Raw genomic sequence first — 25,310 nt, forward strand, 5'->3', positions numbered from 1 at the left:
TTATAATAACAGGAAGAATTTGACTGATTTAGTACCAACATGTTTTAAAGTTTTTATTGAACTCCAACATTGGATCATATTATTTACAAATGTCTGCAGTTTGGTTAATTTAAATTAAGTTAAATTGAATTAAGTTTGCGGCACAATTTAAGACTTATATCGCAATAACAATATTGCTACTTGCTGCTGGTGATAACCGTAATACAAAGACATGACAGCTGCAGTAGACACATATTTTAATGTTAACAGACACTCAGACTTTACATTTTTCAAGTGTCTAAAGCCAAATAACCTAAAAAACAAATAAGGAAGAAAGAAATGTAATGTCTAATCATGTTTTTAAACCACAGTATCCCATTAAAAGTATAGAAATCTGACAATTATTTCCTTGCCACAAGTTCCAGGAGGGTGGAGGTGATTTTCTCCAGGTTGTTGGAGTACCGAGGGCCCCTGTCCATCCTGGGTCCTCGTTCCACGTAGTGTGGAGGTGCGGAAGAGTTGGAGTCCAAAAACTCCTCGGCAGCAGGTGGGTAGTCACAAGGGTGCATGGGTTCTTGAAACCTTTCAGGATAACGTGCTGGCTGATTTGTGTGAGTAGTATCTGGTGGCTGAGACATCCCAGGCCACCCAAAAACCTCTGAAAGAAAAAACAACAGGAAAAGAACTTGAATGAAAGAAAGTGGGAAAAATACTTATTTTGACAGAAAATGGTACAAATATGAGACAACAAATTTCAAATAAGTTTTCAGATCTAGTTTTCAGATTTGATCACAATTCTTTCATACTTTTAAAGAAGAATATTTTGTCAAACCGGACTGGTATGCAGTGTATATAAAAAAAAAAAAATATATACACATACACACACATACATATACATATACATATATACACCTTCATAACGGCTTCTGTTTGACTGTCTGGGTTCCCCACGAACAGGATGGTGGTATTCTTGGCGCCACTCGTCAGTTACATTCTCACGTTGCTGCCAGCCTCTTCCTCTGTGATCTTCTTTAAAGTAGTGTTCTTCTGGTCTTCTAATGTCTGAATCTTCCCTTAGGGTAGTGTCATACTGGTGTCTTGGAGAAAGCTCTGGGTCAGAGTTCAAGCTGTTGTAGTCTTTGGAGATGGCTGCTCGACCATGGCTATTTTGCTACAGCAACAAAAACACATTTCTTTAATTGATTTCTCGTGCTTTAAAGAGAGTCAGAGAATTAAACTACATGTTCAGTTAAACTAAATGTCAACATGGCATCATGACTTTGCGTAAACATACACGCCACTTTCCTAAAGCCAAATGGCGTCTTATCTGTACGCATTTTGAGCTATCCACGTGTATGTCTACGCTGTATACAGCGGATGTAAACATACACAACAAGTGGCGCGTTATCACAAGAATGTGCCGTACTACTGCACGTGTAAAAAAAAAAAAAAAAAAAAAAAGGTTGGGTTTAGGATAAGAACATTGGGAAAGGCTTTAGTAACACAAAAAAACGACAAAAACAGGACGGTGACCAACGTGACACACTTAGGAAAACAAACGGTTGGGTTTAAGAAAGAAACATTGGGTAAGGCTTAAAAAAAAAAAGACAACTGTTGAAAAAAGCCACACGTGGGACACAATCGCCGGCTCTCCATCCACCACCCCAACTAACCTACCTCCGCGGACTTACGTCCTTTCATACTACTCGCTACTGTGAAAATTCACATGTAATGTAGGTCAATGGCGGCCGTACAAGACGTACAAAAAGCAATTATGAGTCTTGATAACACGCCAAAATGGCATACGAATTGCCGTGTACATACACAACTTTATTAGACTAGATTAGTCTGTAAATGTTCAGTTAGAAAGACTGATGCTGTGTAGAGTGACATACCAGAGCGTTCTCCGATTTTTTGGTCTTGAATTCTTTTAGAAGGTTGCAGAGTTTGCTCTTCAGGAAGTTAGCCTCGTCTGCATTTTCAATTTCAACGTTTTTCTAGTAGGGGAAAATACATTGTTAAGATTCCTTTCAAGGAATGGCTGCACAACAAACATCATTGCTACGTGTGTTGCAAATACAATTTCACAAACTTACCAGCATATCAAAGACGTCCCTTGGCTCAGAGCCTCCTCTTTGGTAGCTTTCATTATGATGTGGGTTCTAAAAAAAAACAACAGGTTTGACATCACTACAGTAGTTACACAACATAAGAGAGTACATTTTCTAGATTAGTATGTATCTAGAAGTATGACATATTGGCACGTTACTAGTTAATCACAACAAATAGCCTGATTTCACGACTACCTACCCGTGATTCCATGTAGAAGTCAGGATGTTGTGTTCCATGCATTTCAGGTCCCAATGGTACACTAACCGGTCTAGGACGACCGCCAAACTTTGGATTTGGAGGTGCATACTCATCACTGAACCTTAAAGCAGAAATCCAAAAAATTTAAAACACAAAGCATTCAGTCAAATAATATAAAACATTTTTTGAAGAGGTATCAGCTAGCCAGAATCATGGAGAACATTCTATACAGATAAACGACAAGGTACGTTATCACTCACATCTCTTTTGTCGTTTCAACCTCCTCTGCAGTGGCATCAGAGAAACGACTCTTTCTTTTTCTTTTACCGCGTCCCTCATTATTAGCGGACCCTTTCAGGAAACGCCTGAATGGCTCTGGGATGTCAGAGATGGCCCTGGTAGCTTCCTCTCGTCTCTGGGAGGTAGGGGGTCCTGTTCCGCTTGGCCCAGGGTTGGCAACTGCCTCCTCTCGAAGTGGTTCTCCCATTTCATGACAATAATCATTGATCACATTAAACAAATGGTCACGTGACCGGTCACTCTCCATAGGTGTGGGAAAGCTCCTCCTCTTGGCCTCTGGTTCACTCGACCTCTGCCTGCCTGCTCTATTCATACCGTCATGTCGACCAGATACCTGGTCCAGAGACCACCGCTGTTCATCGCCTTCTGGGTACACCGGCTGCGAGCGCTGGTACTCGGCAGAACAAACTCGCCCACGCCTAACTTCCTCAGTGAAGAATTCCTTCAGTTGATCTCTTTCTGGGTAGGGCCTCCTGTAGGGAGGAGCTTCCTCTGGGTAAGACTCTCCATGCTGAGCCTGGCCATGTGGCATCTCCTCCCTTGAATCATACCTAGGAACACCACCTCGTACGGCTCTTCTTTGTGGATCTTCAACATATTCCTCTTCATACTCCGTACGATAATCAGGGTCCATATACTCTCGTCTGCCCATATCACTTTCCCTGTAATTGTCCCTCAACAGCTCCTCTTCCATGCGGTCACTGCTGAGAGTGTCCTCCTGTTGGTACATCGATCTGTCTCTGTTTAACATGTAAGGGTCTTCTGGATGGAATGGAGTTGTGTTTGGGGGATACCTCCCTGGGTGAGAGTACTCATCCTGGTAGTCCTTGAGTTCTGGTAGGTGTGACGGCACATCTCGTTGGGTCAAACTCTGTGAGATGTTGCGGCCCCTATTTTGCTTCTGCCTTTGGGGAACTAGGGAACAAGATCAAACTTTTAGTACAAGTAAAAATATGACATACAATATTCATTATATGAGCGGTTTTTAAATAAAGTGACATTTATGTATCACATTTGATTCTCTGAAAAGGATTAAATACATGTCATAACAAAAATAACACCCAAGTCAGGCAGCTTAGCACCAAATGAAAGACTTGTTCTGTGTGAAGTTCTGTAAATGATCCTGCTCAGTACATATATAGTGTCAAATTTAAAATACATTCTTATCAAAAATAAAGTTAAAAGATTAATGGCCTACATGATTATTTATATCGGCCTAAGTATCAGTCTTATCGTCGTATCAGGCTATAATCATTAAGAAAAAACCCTCCAACATCCATCCTTAAAAACCTTCAGTGAAACTCTGACCTGTTGAACCCGACATTTCTATGCATTTATCAATGCTCAGACAGTCAAGTGAGAACACACAACAAAAACATAGGAAATATACTATGTAACTTTGCCAATATCGTATCCTATATCTATTATTCAGAATTCACAGTATGAATGTACCTCTTGAGATGTTTAATTTGCCCTCTATCCCCTTTTTCGCCATTAGCTGAAACACATATACACAACATTATGTTACTCTCAAAATGATTATGATTTGAATTGTACATTATAATATTCAACATGTCTGGTTACTGAACTCTGTATGTCCCACCGTTGGAGTTCCTCGTCCATCCTGTCTCTCTATTATCTCTGCTCTGGCTCGTATGATCTTTCCTCCGTGGGTTATTATGGATTGTTTATTCCAGGTCACCAAGTCTGGCCGTTTCAATTCCTACATAAGCACAAAAGGTAAGGCTTTCTCACTTTGTTTTGCCTCCTTCATTAAAAAGCAGACGTATACACTGAAAAAGTTCACAATGCTTTACCACATATTTCTGCCGGTGTTTACGTCCAATCACATGACGGACCATTTCCGGTAGGTTTGCGTTCTGATGACATAGCCTACATGTGTATCTGGGGCCTGCTTGTAAGTCATTACAAGGCAGTTCGTCCAAATAGTTCAAACCTAAGAAATAAGGCAGAAAAAAAGTTAAATAAGGGATCAAATGTGAAATTGATATATAAAACAAAAAGCACCAATACAAACATACTATACCTTTTTCTCTTTTATTTTTTTGCTGAATATATTTTGCAGGTAGCGGTGTGTGTGTGTGTGTGTGGTATGTGTGTATGACTTTTGATGCTAAAAAAATAGGAATCAAATTAACATGTTTGTTTGTTTTAAAAAATGGTATCAAGTTATTCACCAATAATGGGCTCATCAAGCTTCATGTAATCCAGATATTGTAAAATGTCCTCGAATACCGGTACGCAGTGGTGTCTGACAGCAAGCCCTGAGAAACCCAAACACTGGTAGTTAGCAAAAATCATTACAATATTTTTTTTTTTTAAGATAAAGTATCATACAGTGCAAAGTCTAACTTGTAGTGTGTAAAATGCATGTTGGGTGTTGTTTCTTACTTCATATTGTGAGATAGAGTACAAACACCCGTGCAATGTTTTATTATTTTTCATGTACTTTTATTTGTTTTAGGTGTAGCTACACCCCACTGTATCATTGCACATTTCCAACCATCTATTGTGTTCACCATTTTCCAGACCATCATGAGACAGAGGCCTAGTTACATGAGATGTATTGAGAAAGGAGTTATGACTTTGCAAAATGAATTGCCTCAATAATCCCTTGATGTCACAACTATCTCCCTCAAGCCTGTTTAGTGAATCATATGGCCATTTAGCAAAAACTGATCCACTGTAGCTACAGCCAAAAGGGTTGCATTCTCTACTTCACATAAGACATCTGACTGCTGCAAATGACTAACCTAACTCGTTTTTATGTATGACCTCGCAATTTTTTACCTTTGAACACTTAAGTCCTCCAATTCTGCTCTACTTGCATCAGCAGGGAGGTTGTCTCTTTGAAACAATGCACAATCTTCTGTATCTCATGATTCTTGGGTGTTGCTGTGCAAATGTCTTCAGGTAAAGAAATGTTGACCAAGATGATTTCCTGCTATAAAAACACTTACACTGGGGAGGCATAATGACCTTGGCCTCCTGTGATATCTTAAATGACAAAAGCTGCTAAATGGTGATGTTACCTACATAACCAACAGTAAAAGAAGTCGCAAAAAATATATATAGTATGTTGACTTTAACTATGAGCATGCCACAGCTCTTTTCTCAGTTTAAACAAACAAAATCCCACCTTTTTGTATTCAAGCATATGCCCCATTCTACAAAAAGTGACACTGGACCATGCTTCCACAGGCTGCACATTATCAAATGTGCACAGGAGTCGTTTGTAAAAATGCTGTGGCTGTTTCTTTTATACATGCAAGAAGCATGGACGCACTCTCTTTTCGGTTTTGAACCCACCTTCCAACAGAAAGTTGGATTAAACAATCAGCTTGTCTGATCTGCAAGGTTGCTAACATGTTGTTGGCATTTGGTGTGTGCATCGGCTTCTCTGCAAGCCTCTGCGACTTACCGTTACCCATAACAAGATGTTGGTGAGTGTTGGCACACTCATTGATGTTCTAGCACCACAATGATTTATATAGCCACCAAATTTGGTGACAAAAAGTTTTGTGGAAGCCATGTAGGTCTGTGCCCACGTTTAAAAAATGGGTGATAGAGCGACATTTCGTTCGACTCAAAGAACACCAGCAGAGGGCACACTCTCAGCTAAATGGCAGCATGACTCAAATACCAAGAGCATTCATCTCACTGCCCAAGACGAGGTGCACAGTGGAATTCCTGTCCTTCACCATTAACAAGATAAAAACACAACAAGCCAACCATGTTGACATTTGAACTGACAATCAGCAACCGTTAGCTTGGGCCGGTTTCAGTACCTAGAATGATGTGCCAGTCATGAGTGGCACATCATTTATTACGAGACTTGCATTAGCCTGCATTCACATTGCCTGCGTCAGCCAATGCGGCGAAAACGCAGATCTGCCCATTCATTTTGAATGGGTTGCGTTTAGGCTGCAGCGGGAGGTCTTAACTTTAAAAAAAAAGTTAAGACCGACTCAACTTTTGGAGAAAAGCAACCTCACGTCACGCTACGGTGGCCAATCATGTAACCGGCGATCAGACTTGTCAGTCGGTTTTAAGGCGGTATGAGAGTCCTGTACAGGAAACAGGAAAAATCCCTTCCTCTATCGCTGCCACAAGAAAGTTTTAAAACATTATGAGGATAAAAAAAAAAGAAACAAGCACTCAACTGCCCAGGAGTTTGTGTAGCAGCTGAAGGTTTGCCAAACAACAAAGCACAGTTCCTCCGTCTCTTTTCTTTCTCCGTGAAATGAAGCTGCATTCAAGTGCGGTCGAAAACATTGAGATCTATAAAGGATCTGAAGGAAAACAATAATTGTGAAATATAAAGTTTACTTGTGCTACATTGGGGTGTTAAAGAACACAACAGGATGTCACACATTTCAGTGACACTCCCACTGCTGCACACAGCCTTAGTCTGGCAATCACACGTGCTGGATTTATACAGCTGTTGAGCCATTTTGGCTACCTGGGACACTTTTCTCTCTGCAACTTAACTGTGCTGAATAACCGTCAAACATTATATGGCATGTATATGGACAATCGAACATTACACGATTACGCGATTGTTGAACATCCTATTCCAAAAGCATTGGCGTTAATCTTCTGCTATAGAAGCCTGCACTGGGAAGGATCTCTGCAAGATTTTGGAACCTGGCTAGAAAACCTTTCTCCAATTTAGCCACAAGAGCATTTAGTGAGGTCGGGCGCTGATATTCGGCAATAAGGCAGGGCTCGTATTAGGCGTTCCCATTCATCTCAAAAGGTGTTGTGGGCTAAGGTCAGGTCTCTGTGCAGAGAAGTCAAGACTCCCCCTAACTGGGGTCTAAGCCAAAGCATGAAAACAGCCCAGGACAGAAAGCACACCAAGGTGTGTAGACATACTTTAGGCTGCGCAGCGTAAAGATCAAGATCAGAATTTCAAAGTTTTTATATTTGACTGTAAAGCGCTGGTGCGCATTTTCAATACAGTACGACGCAGTCCAAACGATGACATGTCCTTTGAGTGCAGGATCATAGCCTTTGATGGATCTAGACTAAAATGACGTCCATTAAAACCAGGCAACTGCTTAGAGTGACCTCTGTTACCTGTGTGTAAGGAATGAATTACCTGCCAGAATAGACTCAAGGCCAGAATAGAACAAAATGAAAAGGCTGAAGAGGAAGTCTACTTACCCGCAGCAACCAAGGCATCCTCTTTCTGCCAGGAACGAAAGGAGAGCAATAAATATTAAGTCAATCAGTGCTGGGTAAACAGGACACTTTTTTTTCCACTACTGCTACAAACAGAGAAAGGGTTATATCATGGAAATGTATTTTTTTAAAACACAAAATGGTTGAACAAATCCACAGCTCACTTGAGGTGCAGTAAATATACACATCCAGAAAATTGTTTTTACACATTACTGCAAATTAACTGAACTTGGTATTACTGAACTAACCCTGCACTTAGTGATACCAGATTTACTTCCAAACTCTGGAAACACTGGCACAAGCATTTGCATATGTTTTAAGTATTGTGTATAACTATCTTTGTGTCTGTAGAAGAAATTAATTATATAATATATTAATATTAAGCCGCCTTCCTGGGAAAAGGTTATATTAACTGTTTGAGGCCAAATGTATTGTGAAATGGATATATGTACGCAGAGAGCAAGTATCCAGTTTTCTTCAATTTAACCATAAGACATGGACTAATGTTCAAGCAACTTTTGCTTACGCCTAAACTAGTGATTGTGTATTGGGCAGTGAGCTCTGCCAAAAAGCACGCCACAACTGTGTCTGAACGCATCCAGTGTAGTAAGTATTGAGTTTGAAGTCAGTTGTTTCCACAAACACATGAATCTTCAGAGTGTCATTAGACATAAAATCGTCTAATGCGAGAACATCATGACATTTCCACGTGCTTTGCCTAGGAGTGTTGCAGCTTTGGACAAATCAAAGCCAAAGGCACTGAGCTGGCAAATTTCTGGAAGAATTTTGAAAACATATTTTTGTATACAAGACAGACACAGAAATCACATGTTAACATTAAAGTGCATGTGAGACAGAGGAACAAGGACATCCTCCATGTGACAGATGACTGGTCAATGATGAATTGAGATAGTTATCAAGCTCAAATCATTCCAATATTCTTGTAAAAGTAGGCAGGATTTCCGGTTGTCATGTGCAAAATCATCAACAACCATGTTGCCTTGAGTCTCAATACTTGACTGATGTGGACCAAGAAAAATGCAGGTTTAACTATAAGTGATAACCTCCAGAAAACAAATGCCCACTTCAGAATCAAAAGGAGACATTTTGTGAAGCAGAGCACCTTTTTTCCAGCCAAAGCACACCAAATATTTGTAAAATAAACAATTCAGCATTCATGCATTTTGGGGAGCTGACAGAGAGGTGACTGACTCTGTGCCTTCCCATAGAACACTGGACTGAAAAAAAAGTTGTATTGGTCAGTCTGACTTAAATGTGTTAACATGTTGCTTTCTTATGTGCCATAGACATAAAGACACAGCACTCCTCCAAAATTAACAGGATATAGTCTTCATGATCGTCAAAGAACGAGCATTAATTTTTTCCCTCGTTGCCTGTTGCTGAAGGCTTTGCCACACTTATTACGTTCCGTGTCAAGTTGAGTGTCGGTGATCGTGGTTCCATGTATACTACAATTGGGGGTCCGTGTCGGTCTGGTGTTCCAAGCATGCGCATTTCCCGTTTGCAAAAATGTTTTGCCAGGAGTTCAACGCCATTTGGCTGTCTTTGTATTCCTTTAAAGACAAATTTATATGAATGTGGGTAACAGCAGATCACCTTGCACAACCTCTCTTCGAAACAAGCATCAATTTATGTTATCTTCCTCCTCTTTTTCTTCTTCTTGGCAAACAAGCTAGAGGTGCATACGCCACCAACTAGACTGGAGCGTGGAACGTGAGATGGAGCATGTGCAGTCAACGTGCTTGCTATGCCTACAGTCCGTGCAGTTGCAAATTTTGGGCTGCATACGGACGTCCACATAGGGGTCCGTGTGGACCCTCGCGGATATGGGCGGATGAGCCATTTACGCCATGGACACCCGGAAAGTATGAAGCGTGCTTAAAGAAGTGAAAGAACACTCTTCAGTTACTAAGGCATGGTAGCCAGGATACTACATTTAAGCACATATGAACAAAATGTCAATGTTCCCAGAAATTCAGCTTCAAGTCTGACCCTGAAGAAATGTGGAAGACCTTGCCTGTTGTTGTCACTGATCTGGTACTTACTGTAACACCAGAATATTTACCTTTTTGGAATACCAAGATGCATGGTGTTTGGCTGGCAGAACAGAAGTAAGTAAGGTCGATATACAAGCAGGCAATACTTCACAAATAAAACACTGGAGAGGTCTTCTGAAAAAAAGTCCCCAGGTGTTGAAAAGAGAGTGAAATATCACTTTTGGATGCTCCTCGTTACCTGCTGTGAGAGTTATCTTGAACCTGTGGAAGACCTGTGACTGAATACAAAGAGGCCATGGAAAAAACACTAGTCAAAATGAAGTGCTCGCTGTCTATAAACTTAAGCGTCTATCACTAAATGTTTTAGTTACATTGGTATTCAACAACAGGATCACAGACTACTACTTAACACTGTGTACCTTTATATGTCCTGGTGTAGTCAGATGTATCTTGTACAAGGTATCACCACTTATGGATTTATCACAGACCTGATTTCAAGACAAAACATAAATGCGTATGATGGTATGATATACAATCAGTTGCCACTACATTAGGTACACATAGTCTAATGTAGCCGTTAGTCTTTCTTCATAGCCATAACGTTAAATGAGATGGATAAGATATTAGAAACAACTTTGTATAACACAGTTCTAGTGAAAAGAAACTACCCTCCACAACAACCATGGACTTGAAGTTACAATATCTCTGTTTCAGCAGACCCTGATTATAACCTTCATGAATGAGGGCTTTATTTCCGGTATACAGTATGCAATGTAGACTGCATTAGGTATAGTTAGGTGTATCAAAATGTAAACACGCAGTAAAAATTATGCGAAAGCCATGCTGCATTTCTGCATTGAACCATGCAGACGCCAACTCGAAGTGCATGTAACGGTTAGCTTACCGTGCATTCGATGAATTTAGCCTCATCTTCGTAAGGTGTTTCGAGATTGCTGTCCATCGTTGGATGTTTTACGACTTGAACGCTGTCTTTTCGAGAAGCCGCTAGTAGCTTAGCTTAGTAAACGTGTAGCATAATACGCTAGCGAACGCAACCAAGCGAATGCTAGTTAGTACGTTAATGGGTGTTAGTAGCAAGCAACTAGCTTAGCTAGTTATCTTGCATACACTAATGGACTAAGGTTAGCGTCTATGTGGTACATTCTATGGGTATATTGCATAGCTGTTCAGATGCTTCGCTTTACACAGTCGACGACAGTTGGTGGGGGATGTTGCTGATGGCTACTTCCTGTTTGTGTTTGTGCACAATTCGCCGTAGGAAACTTGAACGGGGTCATCTTAGTACAGTGCCTGTTGTTTGATGGATGTCCGTTCACGCCCCCTGTCGGCCAGGACCAACATATCAAATTAAATGGCATATACTGCAGACAGGACTGCAAATATTTGTACATTTTGTTTATTTGGTTCTAAGAAGAATTTGCTTCATATACAAAAACAAATAGCTTTGGAAACTGGTGCACCTAAGTTGTGTGAGGCATGTGCACAGCATTCAGTAGACTCAAGGATAAATCTATATGAAGCAGTATGATACAGTAAACAACACAACGGACTCCTTTACTCATTATTTCAGTACAGTGGATGTCTGATCAACTATGAAGATATCGATGTACAGAGATACCTCAGTAATTTGTCTGAATGACCATTTCACAAGCCATGTTGACATGGATACTAAGCTTAAGCACTTACAGGTATAATTCCCATCATATTTACATGCAAATTTGAATATGTACACTGAGTCATGACTTAACACGCCACTCTCACAAAGAGGCTTTATGTAAATGATAATTACACATTTTAAATTGCTTTCAGGGACATGGAATAGTACTCTTCAGAATAGCTTCAGAATATGATTTCATAAAGATTTCACAAGTGTACCATTCTCTTCACAGGCCATTATCACGCTGCATAAAAACAATTATCTAGAACCAAGAGTTAGACAAATGCATTTACAGATATAGTAAAAGAAAGTTATGACAGAAATCCAAAACACTGAAAATTATTATGAATGATCACAGTAAGTGGATATTCTCTGGTGCATTATCTTAAGTCACTATAAATACAAAAATATCACACCAGCATCACCCATGCCACTTTAAAGCTGTAAAACTGAAATGGGCAGGGGCCAAAACATGAGGGGCCTGTGTCTGATGATTATGAATCTTAATTTTCAATAACATACAGCACAAAGGGATGAGCTCACAGACAGAAACAGAAGACATTTCTGTTAATAAAGTCCATGTGGATAAATAATCTTTTAAATACAGAATGAAAACCACACTTTCCAAAATAAAAAACAGAGTATGGCAATGTGACAGGTTGAGATGTTTTAGTGGCAGGAGGGTCAGGAGGTGAAACTTGAGTCAGTTTGAAGAGTTGTAGAGTCCTCCTGGAAGATTGTTCAGACGCGAACGCAGCTCCTTCCGGACCTGGGTCACTCTCGCCAGTTTGCGTTTGTATTCCTGAAAAAGTCCATAGCAGAGAAGTTCCATCAGAGCTCAACTATCTTATACTTTTAATAAGTGACATTGTGAATTTTTCAAATTCTCAACAGCAATGTTGGGAACACAATTTGTGGCAAGTAGACAGTTAGGTAAGGTACAGTAAGGTATTGACATCAAGTAATAAATAAGGCTGAATCAAGGATATCAAGACTGCATAAAAGTGGAAGTAAAATGATGTCATGAATATGATAACTTTGTACTACATTATGCATTACAGAATGGGGTGTTAGTTAAATGTCCAACTGAAGTTAAATAACACAAATTTGGATTTCTGGCAAAATACTTCTACATCAAACATGTTCTGTTGTCCCTTACAATTAAGTCTAATTTGAAAGCACCACCACATATATGAAAAAGGTTGTGCGAGCAAATTAAATACACATTTTTGCTTGTTAAGCTTGCAACAGATTTAACTCTTTCAAACAACTAAATGTATGAGATTTGAAGGAAAAAGACCAACTTGCTACATGGTTTACTTTAACTTCCATCCACGAAAACATGAAAGATCATTAAAAAAAACAAAAACATTTTCTTCTTCCCATTGATCAAAGTATTAAGGTTTATTAAGGTTACTCTCTGTAGTAAAGACAACCAACAAAACTGCAGAGAAGTTATATTATGTCCTTGTGGCCCTTTAGACTATAAGAACATTTCAAAGAAATAATGGCTCAGACACACAACTGAAGGTCAGTCAGCAAAGGAATGGTGCACGTATATGCACCATTTTTAAATTAAAGAAACAGTAACATTTAGTGTCACTAAATGTTTCATCTCTGCTGCATGCATGTGCTTATTGTAAATGTTTGCCAAACAGCTGATGCATGTAGGTGTGTGGTGCAAGAAGAGCTCATTTCCTCAACAAGTTCAGTATGAATCACCACTGAATTTTTTTGTTGTTGCTAATATCACATTTCTACGAATACTGACAGACAAAATAATGCTGCTTTATACCAAGATTCTAAAACCTTTTGTCTCTTCTTAGTTTTGGTTTGACGTTTGATAACATTATGAGTTTTCCTCTATTTCAGCACATTTGCAACTTGTATTGAATTGAGCTCATTTTAACCATGAACTGATCTAGCTAGCATTTACTGTGTCAATACTACAACAAAAAATACTGTTATTATTGACAGTCTTTGAAATTGAAAGTGTGTAGAACGCATGTACCACCAGGAGCTGCAAGTGTAACAGTAAAATAAAAGCACTCACAAAATCAGTTGTTTTTTATTTTCATTTTTTTTTTTATTACAGAAGACTTGACTGAGTGAAGATACAGATATGAAATACTTTATCCTCCTGATATCCTGTGGATAAAGGCTGGACAGTTATTGTCAGCACAGAACAAGAAAATCCGTTAAGTTTTTATTATTGTGTAGTATTTTGGTCGATACTTACCTTGGGGGAAGTAAGTATACATTGAGTTAAGATTAAACTGAGTTAAATGACAAAATCTAAAAGAACAAGCATTTCCCAGACTGTTATATGGGTTTTTGAGTGTATCTAATCAGGACGCTTTCCTGTTTGTAACGCCAGCAGCAGGCCTGATAATCAAATTTTTATCTACAGTTTGAAAATTACAGTCTGATTCAGCACTCTGCAGAAGTATGCAACATGCTGAAATACATGAAAAGAAATGTTAATTCAGAAGAAGTCTGAGCACACAGCTACACAACACAGCTGAACACCAAGAATCAATATTGATGACAAAGGTGAGGTAGACAAGACATACAGTAATTGAAAGAAAAAAAATATGATTTACGCACTTCTAGTTTCTGCTCGTTCTGGTTTAGCCCATCCTTCTGGCTTTGCAGGAAGACCGTAAGTGTGCGTGTGAGCTGCCTCCTATCATCAATCTCTGCCGCCAAGCGGCCACTGTAGTCTGCTAGCAACATGCAGGCCTCATCCACCAGCCGGGAAAGCCGCTCCCCTGATTCCTTATCTAAAGCATAGAAGAGAGAACAGAGAGCAGAGCCCAATGTTTAAACATAACCAGTCTTGAGTGTACAACTGGAGGTCATTCAGTTATCCATCAATACTGATACAATGTAAATAGCTACTGTATAATCACTGACAAATCAAACATTGTTTCATACGGTAAACAGAGACATTTTAGCACTTTTTTTTATCTTTGTAGTTTCAGTGTACTGCTCAAGGGCACTTCAGTTTGTTTGTAATGTTTGTTTGTTGTGAATGAAGGCAAGGGTGCAATGCTACGTAGCCTTTTAATGTATAGTATGTAGAGTGGTTAAACGTGTTGTCTCAAGAAGATTTGGTTTTCCATACAAAAGATCATTACAACATTTTTAAGGTTCAGTGAAACATCCTCGAATATCTATAAAAACCATCCACTGTAGGTACTCCGCCGTCCACTCTAATGTATGTATATGTATATGCATGCGTGGATTCCTCAGTCACCAGTTTTTTTTTTTTTTCCAGTTTAGGTATGCATTTGTTTAGTTTGTTTATTTGTCCTGCAGGGTTAAGTTGAGTGATAGTTGGGGAACGAATAAGGTCTTGTGCAGAAGTACAAAAGGGGGAGTAAAATGTACAATGTATACAATAATACTGCTCCAGTATATTATATTGTTAATTTCTTATGTTTTTTTTAGGAAATAAGGGCACTTTGGCTGGGCAGGTATTTGTTGCTACATAGATGTGAACCCTGGGCTTCTATATTAAATCGCAGCTTGCTATTTATGAAGACATTCATTATTTTATTAAATAATGAGTGCATGTGTTAATGAGCTTTTGAACAGACTTGTGTGTACATACAGTATACAATAGTGTTCTGTGTCCTACTTCCTACCTGTGATCCTGTTAAGCAGTGACGTGTCTTGCACTTCAGCAGGAAGGGAGGAGATGCGCTGACGCAGCACTGAGTCGCCAGAGGCTGCGTTTTCTAGCTCCTGCAGGGCTCGAATTAACTCTGCTGTCTGAGGTAGAGGGAGGATGATAAGCAGGGAAGGGATGTGAGAGATGCAAAGGTAGGAGAGAAGTTAAAGAAGAATGTATGGTAAAATTAGGAGTTAACATTAGTATGTTGCAAATACGAACAATATTAGTCAGGCAGCAGAGAAAGTAAGTATTAGGATACAAATACATCCATAGGAAGCTGTATCAACTGTAAAAAAGTAGCAGTATAAAGTACCTCTATGTGGTTCAGAGTATTATTTAATTACACACTGTATTTATGTCTACACTGCTCTAGGGATGACAACTTCTGGTCGTTTGGTCAAATCTTTGATCAATATGCTCTTGTCCGGACAAATTCTTATTGGTCGGACAAATAGCTGGGGTTACCTTTTTTCATAAGTGTCCACCAAAGCATTTTTTTCCAGCTGAAAACGCCTGGCACCCAGCTGGGAGAGCTTGAGAGCGCTTTGGGAGGAGCAGCATTTTTTCAGCTGAGACGCTTTGGTTGCTATGATACAGCGGAAGTAAAAAATGTCTACACAAGGTAGAGTGTTTGCTCTAGATGATCTTGAAGCACACATAGGGAGAGAGGATGGACTTGCCGGTCTATGTGGTCAGCAGTATTCACTTCTCCTCCATTGTTGTTGTTGTTGTTGAGCATGTGTACATGTGATGGTTGGTCTTTTTGGTATTTGTCCCACCCTTCCACCACTGTGATTGGAAGGCGAGTAAAAAGTGACTGCGACAAGCACAGCATTTTACCCAAAGTTGACAATTTTTAAACTCTTGGCGACCAGAAAAAAAAAAAAAAAAAAAAAAAAAAAAAACGTGCCGCTCAGTGCTTCGTCACGCTGCTTGCGTTTGCCATTCCCACTCACGAGAGGGGATGAATCGGTCATCCTGGACAGGGCTGTTGCCCTTGACAGACGGACTGTGTTCCACGCTGACAGATCGCAGGAGTCCGTTGAGACAAGGAGAGGTGGACTGTTTTCATCCGTGATACTTAGTGATCAAAGTCAATGGACAATGTTTAGATGTCGAATTTTTTAGGATGCTGGCGATATTAACCTGCCAGAAAATTGCTGCATTTTGTTTATTTTTTTGTTATGCTTTTAACGGTACAGCATTCAGCCCAAAATGGCAACCGCACTATAAACGCGCCTTCTTGTGGCTGTTGCGCAAAAACGCTGTTAGCGTCGCCTCATATTATTATAACCTCTTTGCCTACATTGGCCTACACTGTTTGTTTAGGCATTCACCTGTGGGGGCTCGGCTGGGGAGCTCTGGGAAGCAAAGTCCTCATCATCTGGTTGGATCTCCTCATATGACCTCTTCTTAGCCTTCTTTTCTCCATCTAGGATTTACAACAAAAGACAAAGAAAATATCACATATTGAAGTCAAATTTCATCCTGTGCTACACTTTATTAATAAGACCTGTGTGTCGTTTAAAATGCAAAACCATGCAAGGAAGCCTTACAAGACTAAGCGGTTTAAACCTGCAGAATGGCAGAGTAAGCGGTCACATTAGCTCATTGTTTTAAGTAGTGTTAGTGTTGTGTGAACTTGCATAGAACTTGTGAGAGCTGATCCAGGAGGTTGTTCTCGTACACAGCTCTCTCCTGCCAGATAGACAAAACCCGACCCAACTGTTTCTTACAGCCCTCCTCGCCATCTCTGGACAGGAAAACACAAGACCGAACATATACTTTAAACTCCTTTATGAAATGCAGGTGATGTTAGGGCTGGATAACACAGGAATAAAATGTGATAAGTTCTTTGGAAGAATTTATTTCAATGTGAATATGTTTATTTGAGTCCCATCAGGTAGTCCAAGTAATGTAAATTACTGCAATAAGCTGCAATTCTCTAGTGTTTCCAAAACCACTCTTGCAGAAATCGGACTACAATTTCTTGTATTTTTATTCAAAGTTGTGTATCACTATACAATAGAGCTGGGCAATATATCAATATTATATCGATATCGTGATATGAGACTAGATATCGTCTTAGACATTGGATATCGTAATATGGCATAAGCGTTGTCTTTTCCTGGTTTTAAAGAATGCATTACAGTAAAGTGATGTCATTTTCTGAACTTACCAGACAGTTGTAGCTGTTCTATTATTTGCCTTTACCCACTTAGTCATTATATCCACATTACTGATGACTATTTATCAAAAATCTCATTGTGTAAAAATGTTGTGAAAGCACCTATAGTCAACACTACAATATTGTTGTGGTATCAATAGAGGTATTTGGTCAAAAATATTTTGATATTTGATTTTCTCCATATCGCCAAGCCCTACTATATAAATAGTATTACTACTTAAAAAGGGCAGAACAAGAAGGATTTCCCTAAAAAACAATGTATAAACTAAAAAAAAGAATCACTCTCAATGATAATGTATGACCTACTAGAAGTGTGTGGCGTTGACTGTATCTGCAGAGACCCTGCCCTCGGTCTGTGTTTTCTCTTTGCTGTGTTCTAGACCTCAGTGGGCATCAATCTTTGGTCACTGGGTGTGTAGCGCCCATCCACAGCATGCAGGGTGTGGGGGCTGGACTCCAGATCGCAAGCACGCATCCAAGAAGATGTTACGTATATGGTGGACATAGCACCGAAGAAAACGCAAATATATGAAAAAAAAGCCAAGCGGACAAAGCTCGTTTGAAAACAAGAGTGAATCTCGAGTCACTGCTGTGTGCTTGTGCGCTTCTGGTGTTGTTCAGTTGTGTTTACAAACTGCAACGGACGAATCCTATCCTCATCCCTTTAAGCAACGGACTAACAATAAACAAACATGATCTCAACAATGCATTTTTCTGAGCCATTTACCGAAATGTAGACAATATTGACTCACTTATGATTTGTAATATAAAATCTGACCTGTATACATGTTTGAATGCATCAACGATGACTGGTGCAAAGTCCTGAGTGAATTCTGGTCCTTTCTTCTTGCTGTTCTGAATGACGTCATTGGCCAAGTAAAGGAAGGTCAGCTTGCGTGATACCTGAGCTGCATGCACACATACACATATAACAGTGAGGCATTTGGTTATGATTTACATGACTGAACTTTAAGCTGAGCAACACATTGGTAGGTAAATGAACCTACTAAAACTATATACATTATTGATTTAAATCTTCATCTGAGAAATGATTAGAAGATCAAAATACCAAATGTAAATACAATGCCATGTTTTTCCCACCAAGACAGACCATTATAAATTAAAGTTACAGTCTTTTCTATGTATCAAACACAGCAAGTCACCTCACAGCTATCAGCCACAACCAATAACAAAATCTGTCCCATAACAACCAATTAGTCACACAGTTCATTCTTCACTAGAACTACATATAAGCCCCAAGGGTTAGGGCGTTTAAGACTTTAATATGTAATTTTTTACTTTTTTCTCTCTCATCGCACGACTTGTTTTGTAGGTCTATTCCGTTTGGGATTTATTCACCAACATGTACTTTATGGCACAGTCACATCATACAAGTAATGGTGCATATCTCTTTGTTGTTTTTGGACAGGTAACACTCAACACTGAGCTGAGCATAAAGCTCCAGAGAAATGTGCCATCTCTGTCCCCATCGCTATTAACACTGCACACTCCTCTCAGTCCTCAGACAAAGCTCCTAAAATACATCAACCACTTGAGATATCATTAGGTTGTTGACTAGCACCCGAAGGAAAAGTGGGCCAGTATTAGCTACAACTATAGCAATACCAGACATCTGTAAAACATGTATTTGCAACAACTAATTCCACAAAATTTTCACAACTCAAATTATGAATTTGTGCTGTAACTGCATTTACCCAGTTATTTTAGTGAACCTACTCATCTTTCCTGTTATGATGGTTTATTGTGTACAAGTTTGCTTACAGTAATTAGTGGCAGGTTAGTGATATGACACAATTTTAAAAAATGATTATAGTGTGATTTTTGCGCAGATACTGTATGTACCAAACAAAGATTTTTTTCTTTAGTCTGCAGGATAGGATTTGTAGGCCGGGACGTCTCTGCAACAGCACAATACTTAATTCAGAATGGTTTGAGACATATTTTGCCTTTAACAAATATTGTGCCCCCTGGAATTTGGATATTGCACTAGTCCATATTGTGATTTCAATACAATTGCCATCAATTGTGCAGCCATAATTCAGTATTATTCTTTTGTCGTGATGTTTTTATAAATCCTATTATGGTGACAATGAATCAAAAAAGAAATGATGTCTTGAATATCGAAATAAACTGATTGAGAAACCACTTTAGGCCTAGCTAAATTTTCTTACATTCCAGTAAAAATGCAGACCCATCCCCGCCGCTACAGACAGCAGTAGCTAAAATATCTAACTAGAATAAAGCATTGGCCAACTGCATTTCAGGTTAAGTTATTGATTGACCATCCACTTATCCCATGTGATCCACTAGTGTTCATTAACAGAAGAATGATTAAAGTATGAAAAGGTGAACATCTCAGCAATCCATCAGGTGAAAAATATCGACGTCAGGTGTACTTAAACCTAATAATAATGCAATAATTGATTTATTCATTTATTTACTGGGACACTCAGGAGCAGCAGAAATAAGTTGTGAACTCAACATTGACATTTAACCAGCTTTTAGGTTGTTACAGAACAGTTGCTTATTTACACATCCAGCAGTTTGAGCAACATTATTCATTGAGTGTATCCACCTGGCAAATTTAAGTCCAATAATCACTCCTATAGTTTATCTGTCTACTGTTCGGTGCTAAGCATGAGAGCTGTGAGACTGTTAAGTATTTCACATTGTATAATTGTTTTTCACATTGTCATTAGATTTTGTTATAATAAACATATCAGTTATAACCGCTTAAAGCTGCATTGATTAATTTGTTGGCCACTTGGTGGCAGTAGAACAAGCTGTAAACATAATTATGTTATCACCTTTTAAAGATGTTATGGTAAACGTGTCAACTAACAATTGCTTACAGATATGGATTTAGCATTCATTTGTAGTCGTGATTAACATGGCCACCTGAATGCTCTGTTTTGGTCTCCACCGCCTTCTGAGGGAACTATCTGGCTCTATAGTTGCTAAATGCTCCACTATGTTATCGTAATGCGCATTAATATATGCCATATGTAAATTTGCACTAAAGGTCATTAATACACAGTATGACGGCCTTGTATCAGGGCTAAAATACTGAGAGACTGCTTGACGTTTACCAGTGGTAACATTAATTTCACAAATTTAGAAAGCCAGAGCATCAATTTACAGAGCAACTTAACGATAACTTTTATTTGTCAAACAAGGCTAACGAACGTTACTGTTAGTGGAGAGTCAAAACCTTTTAAACTGCTAAAATAGTTGAACATTTACAATAACGCTTTAGCCAGAGCTAGCCTGCTCCTGTACGTTAGCCAAAGGCTAAACCCAACTTGCTTGTCTCTTGTAAAATGCATGCAAGCGGTCTTCATTATGTGGAACTAGCTAGCTATCTCTTTTATACCTTACCTTTTTTCAGTTCGTTGATCCAAACACTGACAATTGTCCTCGAGTGTTTTCTATGATGAATGAGCCACAACGACAACGTTTGCACACTTTGTTGTGAGTTGCTGAGCTCGGATAGTTTCTTTTCTAAAGCAGCCTCAGAGAAAGCTGACATCTTGACGTGATTAGAGGGATAACGTTAACGAGACACTGGGAGAGGCAGTTTTAAGGTTTTTCCCAGATGTGTTATCTACAGCAAGTTAGCCAGTCACAACATTCATTTTAGCCATTCAAATTAAATGGCATACACTACCTTTCCTATGTAAAGACTGGTTGTTAATGCTAACTAGGTACCGTCGTCCTCTCAGTAATGCAAGGGGGGTGGCTCTATATTATGTCTATGGGGGTGGCTGCTTGCTGCCTAGCTTAGGGGCAAACCACAGCAGCCTCAGCCTACAGGAGCTGCTTGCTTATTCTTCTTCGGGTTTTAACGGTAGCTTGAATTCCTTACTGTTGCACTGCTGCCATCTTCTGGAGTTAGTTAACTCCTACATGTCAAATTTTCCTCATCCGTCCTATTCTCATTAGGTAGCTGACCAAGCATGTTCTGCCTTCCACTTCCACCACACCCCAGTATGTTCTTTACTCCTGCTTTCCCAAATCGTTTCATTTCTTTCATGTCCTTTCTTTCTGATATCGCTACATATTTCCTACAACTAACAAGCACATGCTCTACAGTATCTGGTACCTCACAACAATCCCAAAACAGTTGGATGCTTCCCTATAATGCGAGGTGTGCTGTGTACTTTTCTTTCCCTACTTCTTAACATACCTAATCCTACTCCTTTTTGGATTGCACGTAAATGCAATTGTTATCCCAACGCTGCTGCCACTGTTGAGTTACCGTTCTCCATACTATGCAGTTTCCCTGTTTTTGATTTAATATAGACTTAAACAATTCCTTATGACTGCCTCTTTTACTAATTGAACGTGACCAAAGAAACCTTGTAGTCTCTGAATGACACAAAATAGTCTTTGCAATGTGTTTATTCTAGATGTTGAGATATTGCCGACATACACACCAAGTCTCAAATCTCTCCTACAGTGAACTTTCTTCACCCTTCATAATGTGAACTTTAATTTCAATCTTAAATTTGACACTTCAACATTTCAAAAGAGACTGCAAATCCTTATTCATCCTTTAATTCCCTTCTGTTCAAATGTAATAAGCAATTACTAGTCAATAGTTTTATGCAAGTAGGACACAACACTGAGGATTAAACCTCCTAAATGAAGAAACTAAGACATTTACAAATGTATTAGGCATCACAGCATTGGGCATTTGCATTGTTAAACATACAATATATAATAATGTTACCTAGCCTAACATTATCATCAGTTGATCAATTTATCACTTCATTTTCCAAATTTTGTTTATAGCAAACTAGCGTCAATATCAGTTCCATTATACCCCATAGTCAACATAAATATACTATCTTCAGTGGTGCACAAAGTAAGCAAAAAGAAGTAATCCGAAAAAAGTTGAGAAAATACACTCAAGCACAAACCTAAAAGTAGGCCATCACACAGTTTATGAATATTAAAGCAAATTCTTCTTTGGAGTTATTTAGAAACGGCTTGTACAGAACATATGCAGTCACATTAGCATAATGGTCCAAAAGAAATATTAAATAAAGGATATCAGTAGTATTTGAAGTTCTACATATTTAGTGACAACTACAAACCACCGCCTCAGAGTGATTTGAAACCTTTGCAATTTCTCAATTGTTGCTCTGAACCAATACATTCATAAAAACAACTGCTAGCTACTATACGGTTTATACGTTTGATGCTTTATATTACTGAGCATGTTTTTTCACCCTCACTTGTTTAGGATACATGTAAAACCTAGAAATATATGAATGAATGCTTGTACAATTTATCAATCTCATTATCTCTAATATTCTTGAGTCACTTTTACAATTCTGAGATAACAAAAACATGGTCTATCATCATAAATACCCTAATTCTAAATCAAAAAGCTCTAGCTTTTCTTTTTTTAAAGCGCCAGCCTTTTAATCAGATGCAACAAAGATACTTTTACTTAGAATACATTTATGGCCAAGCCCATCCAAGGAAATGTCACAATTTAGGCTTATTTTTAGTTTAATGGTCCACAAACGATTGAAAGAAAATACAAAATCAGTCAGTTACATATAAAAAATATTTTCTCATATAAAATAATACTGAAAGAAAAACTGAAAGGGGACAAAGCTAAATACTGAACTCAGAGGTTATGAAAGTTTTATCACTACAGGCAAAACAATCCTCAATTAGGAGATTCCCATTTCTGGCAGAGACCTGATGCATTTATTTTAAAAGAACATCAAAAATACCACGGCACGATAAGAACCCAGGCTGGAACATCTGCGTGGGATTTCATTAAATGGGGACACCAAACCATTAGAAGAAAAAAAAAAAAATTGGTCTCAGTGAGGTGTGGCAATATATCCAGAATTCAAATTGGGATATGCAAACATAAATGGAGTTGTTCCATTTGAACTTCCTGAAATCGTTAAATCTGACAAACCAGCAGCTCTGAAATCATAATCAGAATGGGATCTATGACACTGAGCTTGCCAAGGTGGGATTATAGCATTTGACTGGGACATACCCCCACCCACACTGACTGGATGATGAAAGTGCTGGTCAGAGTTTGTCCTAGGTCCAATATTGTAGTTGGGGTTAGACATCACCCCATGGCCTACCTGGGTGGCTTGTTGGGCCTTAGATTGTGTCATATAACTTTGTTGAGCTGTGTGGACATGACCAATGGCAAACTCCATGTATGTTTGTAATGGTCTCCGTTCAATCTCAGGAAACCATACTCTAGGCTCTGGTGCAGTGCTGCCACTGTGAGCAAGGGGATCTCCTAAGTGAGGATGCATGCCGATCCTAGCAGCATCTGACCGCGCAGCCAATTCATCAGACAAACCATGCTGTCCCACACCGCCTGTCTGAACACACGCCATGTACTGATTTTGTGGTTGTCGTTGGTAATAACGCTGAGTGGCATCTATGCTCATCTCGTTCTGTCGCTCTTCTCTTGACACTCTTGTGTCAACTATACTCTGTGAAGTTGAATTGTACCACTGCTCAGTGCAACCTGCCTCACGTCCGTAGGAAGAGTTATAAGCTGGCCAGTCCTGAGTGTGGGACAAAGCAGGTGACAGCCACTCGTTTTGTGTCTGAGGGCCTTCATTTTGCCATTCTTTGTAAAACGTCTTACTTGATCTTTCTTGAGAACTGTGTTGTCTGTTGTAATTGTCGTCCCCATAAACCTTTTGGTATTTTGTGCCAGTTATGTCTTCTGACTGGTTGAAGTATTCATCGTCATTGAAATAACCATCCACCTCTTGATACTGAGTGACTGCGACGTTTCTTTCTGGTCCCTTGTATTGACCAGCGTCTGCATCTCCACTACAGAGGTCTTGCTGAAGTTGTGAGGGGTGTTCAGCGTGGTTACTTGCAAATGATCCAGTGTTATAGTCCAACTCACAGTCCTCTGACTGGGACTCGGGCAAGGGAATGAGATCTGAGTCGGATGAAGGGGAGTATGCAGATGACACCGGGAGGCGGTCCATGCTGAAAGAGGTCCTCTCCAGCAGCAGTGAACCTTTGGTCAAAGGCAGGCTTACCTTGAACACCGTATTATCCACTTCCTTCATTTTCCTCTTTGTGGTCATCCTTTTTGCCAACTGTGACAGCAACACGGCACATTTTTCTGTCCTGGCTCGATTTGAAGTATTGTTTACACTTAGCCCTTAAAGAAAAAGTGTAAATTACAAAAATATTGAATTACTGAAAGAAAACATGTTTTGGCCGCCTTCAAGTGCACACCTTTGACAGCTATTTTCTGCTTTTGGGTGTTAGTATGTGTCCTTCCATCACACAGCATCTTTATACCTGGAAAAATGAAAAAACAACACAGGGGGTATACAAACATACATAAATCTTTCCACACAAAAATGCACTGGTTGAAAGTAAAAGGAGTTAAGAACATAGATTAAAGACTTAGGGAGTCTAAAGAGAATAACAAAGTATTAAGTAGATAGAAATGGGTACATTTTACGACGATAATAAAATAACTAACTCAGCCCATTTAGGTCCCAAAGTATAAATTGCTCTCAAAACTTACTCCCTATACTATAAAAAAAAATGCTGTAAGTTTCTACTTTGCGCCATTGTGGAGAACTGGCTGTGGTCACCTTGGACTTAAGAGTTTCTGCATGCATTACCTCTTTTTTTTTTTTTTTTTTTTTTTTTTTTTTTTTTTTAACACAGCCAACTTAAGGCCTTCTGGAGCTACGCTTTTTTTATTGCATAGTGTCAAATATTACACCACCTCTTCAAGAACATTATCTGTAATAGTGTGAGGGGGCAGAGAGTTAACTAAGTTTTATACTTGCACAACAAATCACTGGTCAAGAGAAGAGAGTTGAATCTAAAGAGGTGAATTGTTCAAGGCCAAACAAGAAAACAGTGAATGGGCACGCATCTATACTTACACCAGTG

At 39.2% G+C, this 25,310-nt stretch overlaps 3 protein-coding genes across 9 annotated transcripts in view; all 3 read right to left on the reverse strand.

Moving 5' to 3' along the window:
- Positions 1–219: 219 nt before the first annotated feature.
- si:ch211-13c6.2 (uncharacterized) lies at positions 220–11,102 on the reverse strand. 6 transcript variants are annotated; one of them, XM_028597857.1, is made up of 13 exons: positions 10,720–11,102; positions 10,235–10,303; positions 7,780–7,804; positions 4,788–4,874; positions 4,407–4,546; positions 4,193–4,312; positions 4,042–4,087; positions 2,550–3,504; positions 2,290–2,410; positions 2,076–2,141; positions 1,875–1,976; positions 892–1,150; positions 220–637 (listed from the first exon to the last, which is right to left on the reverse strand). In XM_028597857.1, the coding sequence occupies exons 1-13, from the start codon at positions 10,774–10,776 to the stop codon at positions 381–383; spliced, it is 2,304 nt and encodes a 767-aa protein (XP_028453658.1). In that variant the 5' UTR covers positions 10,777–11,102; the 3' UTR covers positions 220–380. The 6 variants fall into 6 exon arrangements, with proteins under 6 accessions (XP_028453658.1, XP_028453659.1, XP_028453662.1 ...); XM_028597858.1 differs by lacking the exon at positions 10,235–10,303; XM_028597861.1 differs by lacking the exon at positions 7,780–7,804 and having other exon boundaries at positions 10,720–10,740.
- A 114-nt stretch (positions 11,103–11,216) lies between these two features.
- On the reverse strand, positions 11,217–21,645 carry LOC114568015 (regulation of nuclear pre-mRNA domain-containing protein 1A). Its single transcript, XM_028597351.1, has 7 exons — positions 20,760–21,645; positions 18,139–18,268; positions 16,819–16,925; positions 16,510–16,604; positions 15,144–15,270; positions 14,101–14,276; positions 11,217–12,295 (listed from the first exon to the last, which is right to left on the reverse strand). The coding sequence occupies exons 1-7, from the start codon at positions 20,908–20,910 to the stop codon at positions 12,197–12,199; spliced, it is 885 nt and encodes a 294-aa protein (XP_028453152.1). The 5' UTR covers positions 20,911–21,645; the 3' UTR covers positions 11,217–12,196.
- Positions 21,646–21,766: 121 nt separating this feature from the next.
- LOC114568019 (uncharacterized) overlaps positions 21,767–25,310 on the reverse strand; it is a 12,664-nt gene continuing 9,120 nt past the window's right edge. For both annotated transcript variants that reach the window (XM_028597360.1, XM_028597359.1), the window contains exons 10-12: positions 25,304–25,310; positions 24,636–24,701; positions 21,767–24,558 (exon numbers count right to left, since the gene is read on the reverse strand). The exon at positions 25,304–25,310 is cut by the window's right edge and continues 51 nt beyond it. In XM_028597360.1, coding sequence (XP_028453161.1) covers positions 23,225–24,558; positions 24,636–24,701; positions 25,304–25,310 — 1,407 coding nt within the window. In that variant the 3' untranslated portion in view covers positions 21,767–23,224. The remainder of the gene's footprint in view (positions 24,559–24,635; positions 24,702–25,303) is intronic.

Source organism: Perca flavescens, chromosome 14, assembly GCF_004354835.1.
Source record: "Perca flavescens isolate YP-PL-M2 chromosome 14, PFLA_1.0, whole genome shotgun sequence".
NCBI classification, from domain to species: domain Eukaryota; kingdom Metazoa; phylum Chordata; class Actinopteri; order Perciformes; family Percidae; genus Perca; species Perca flavescens.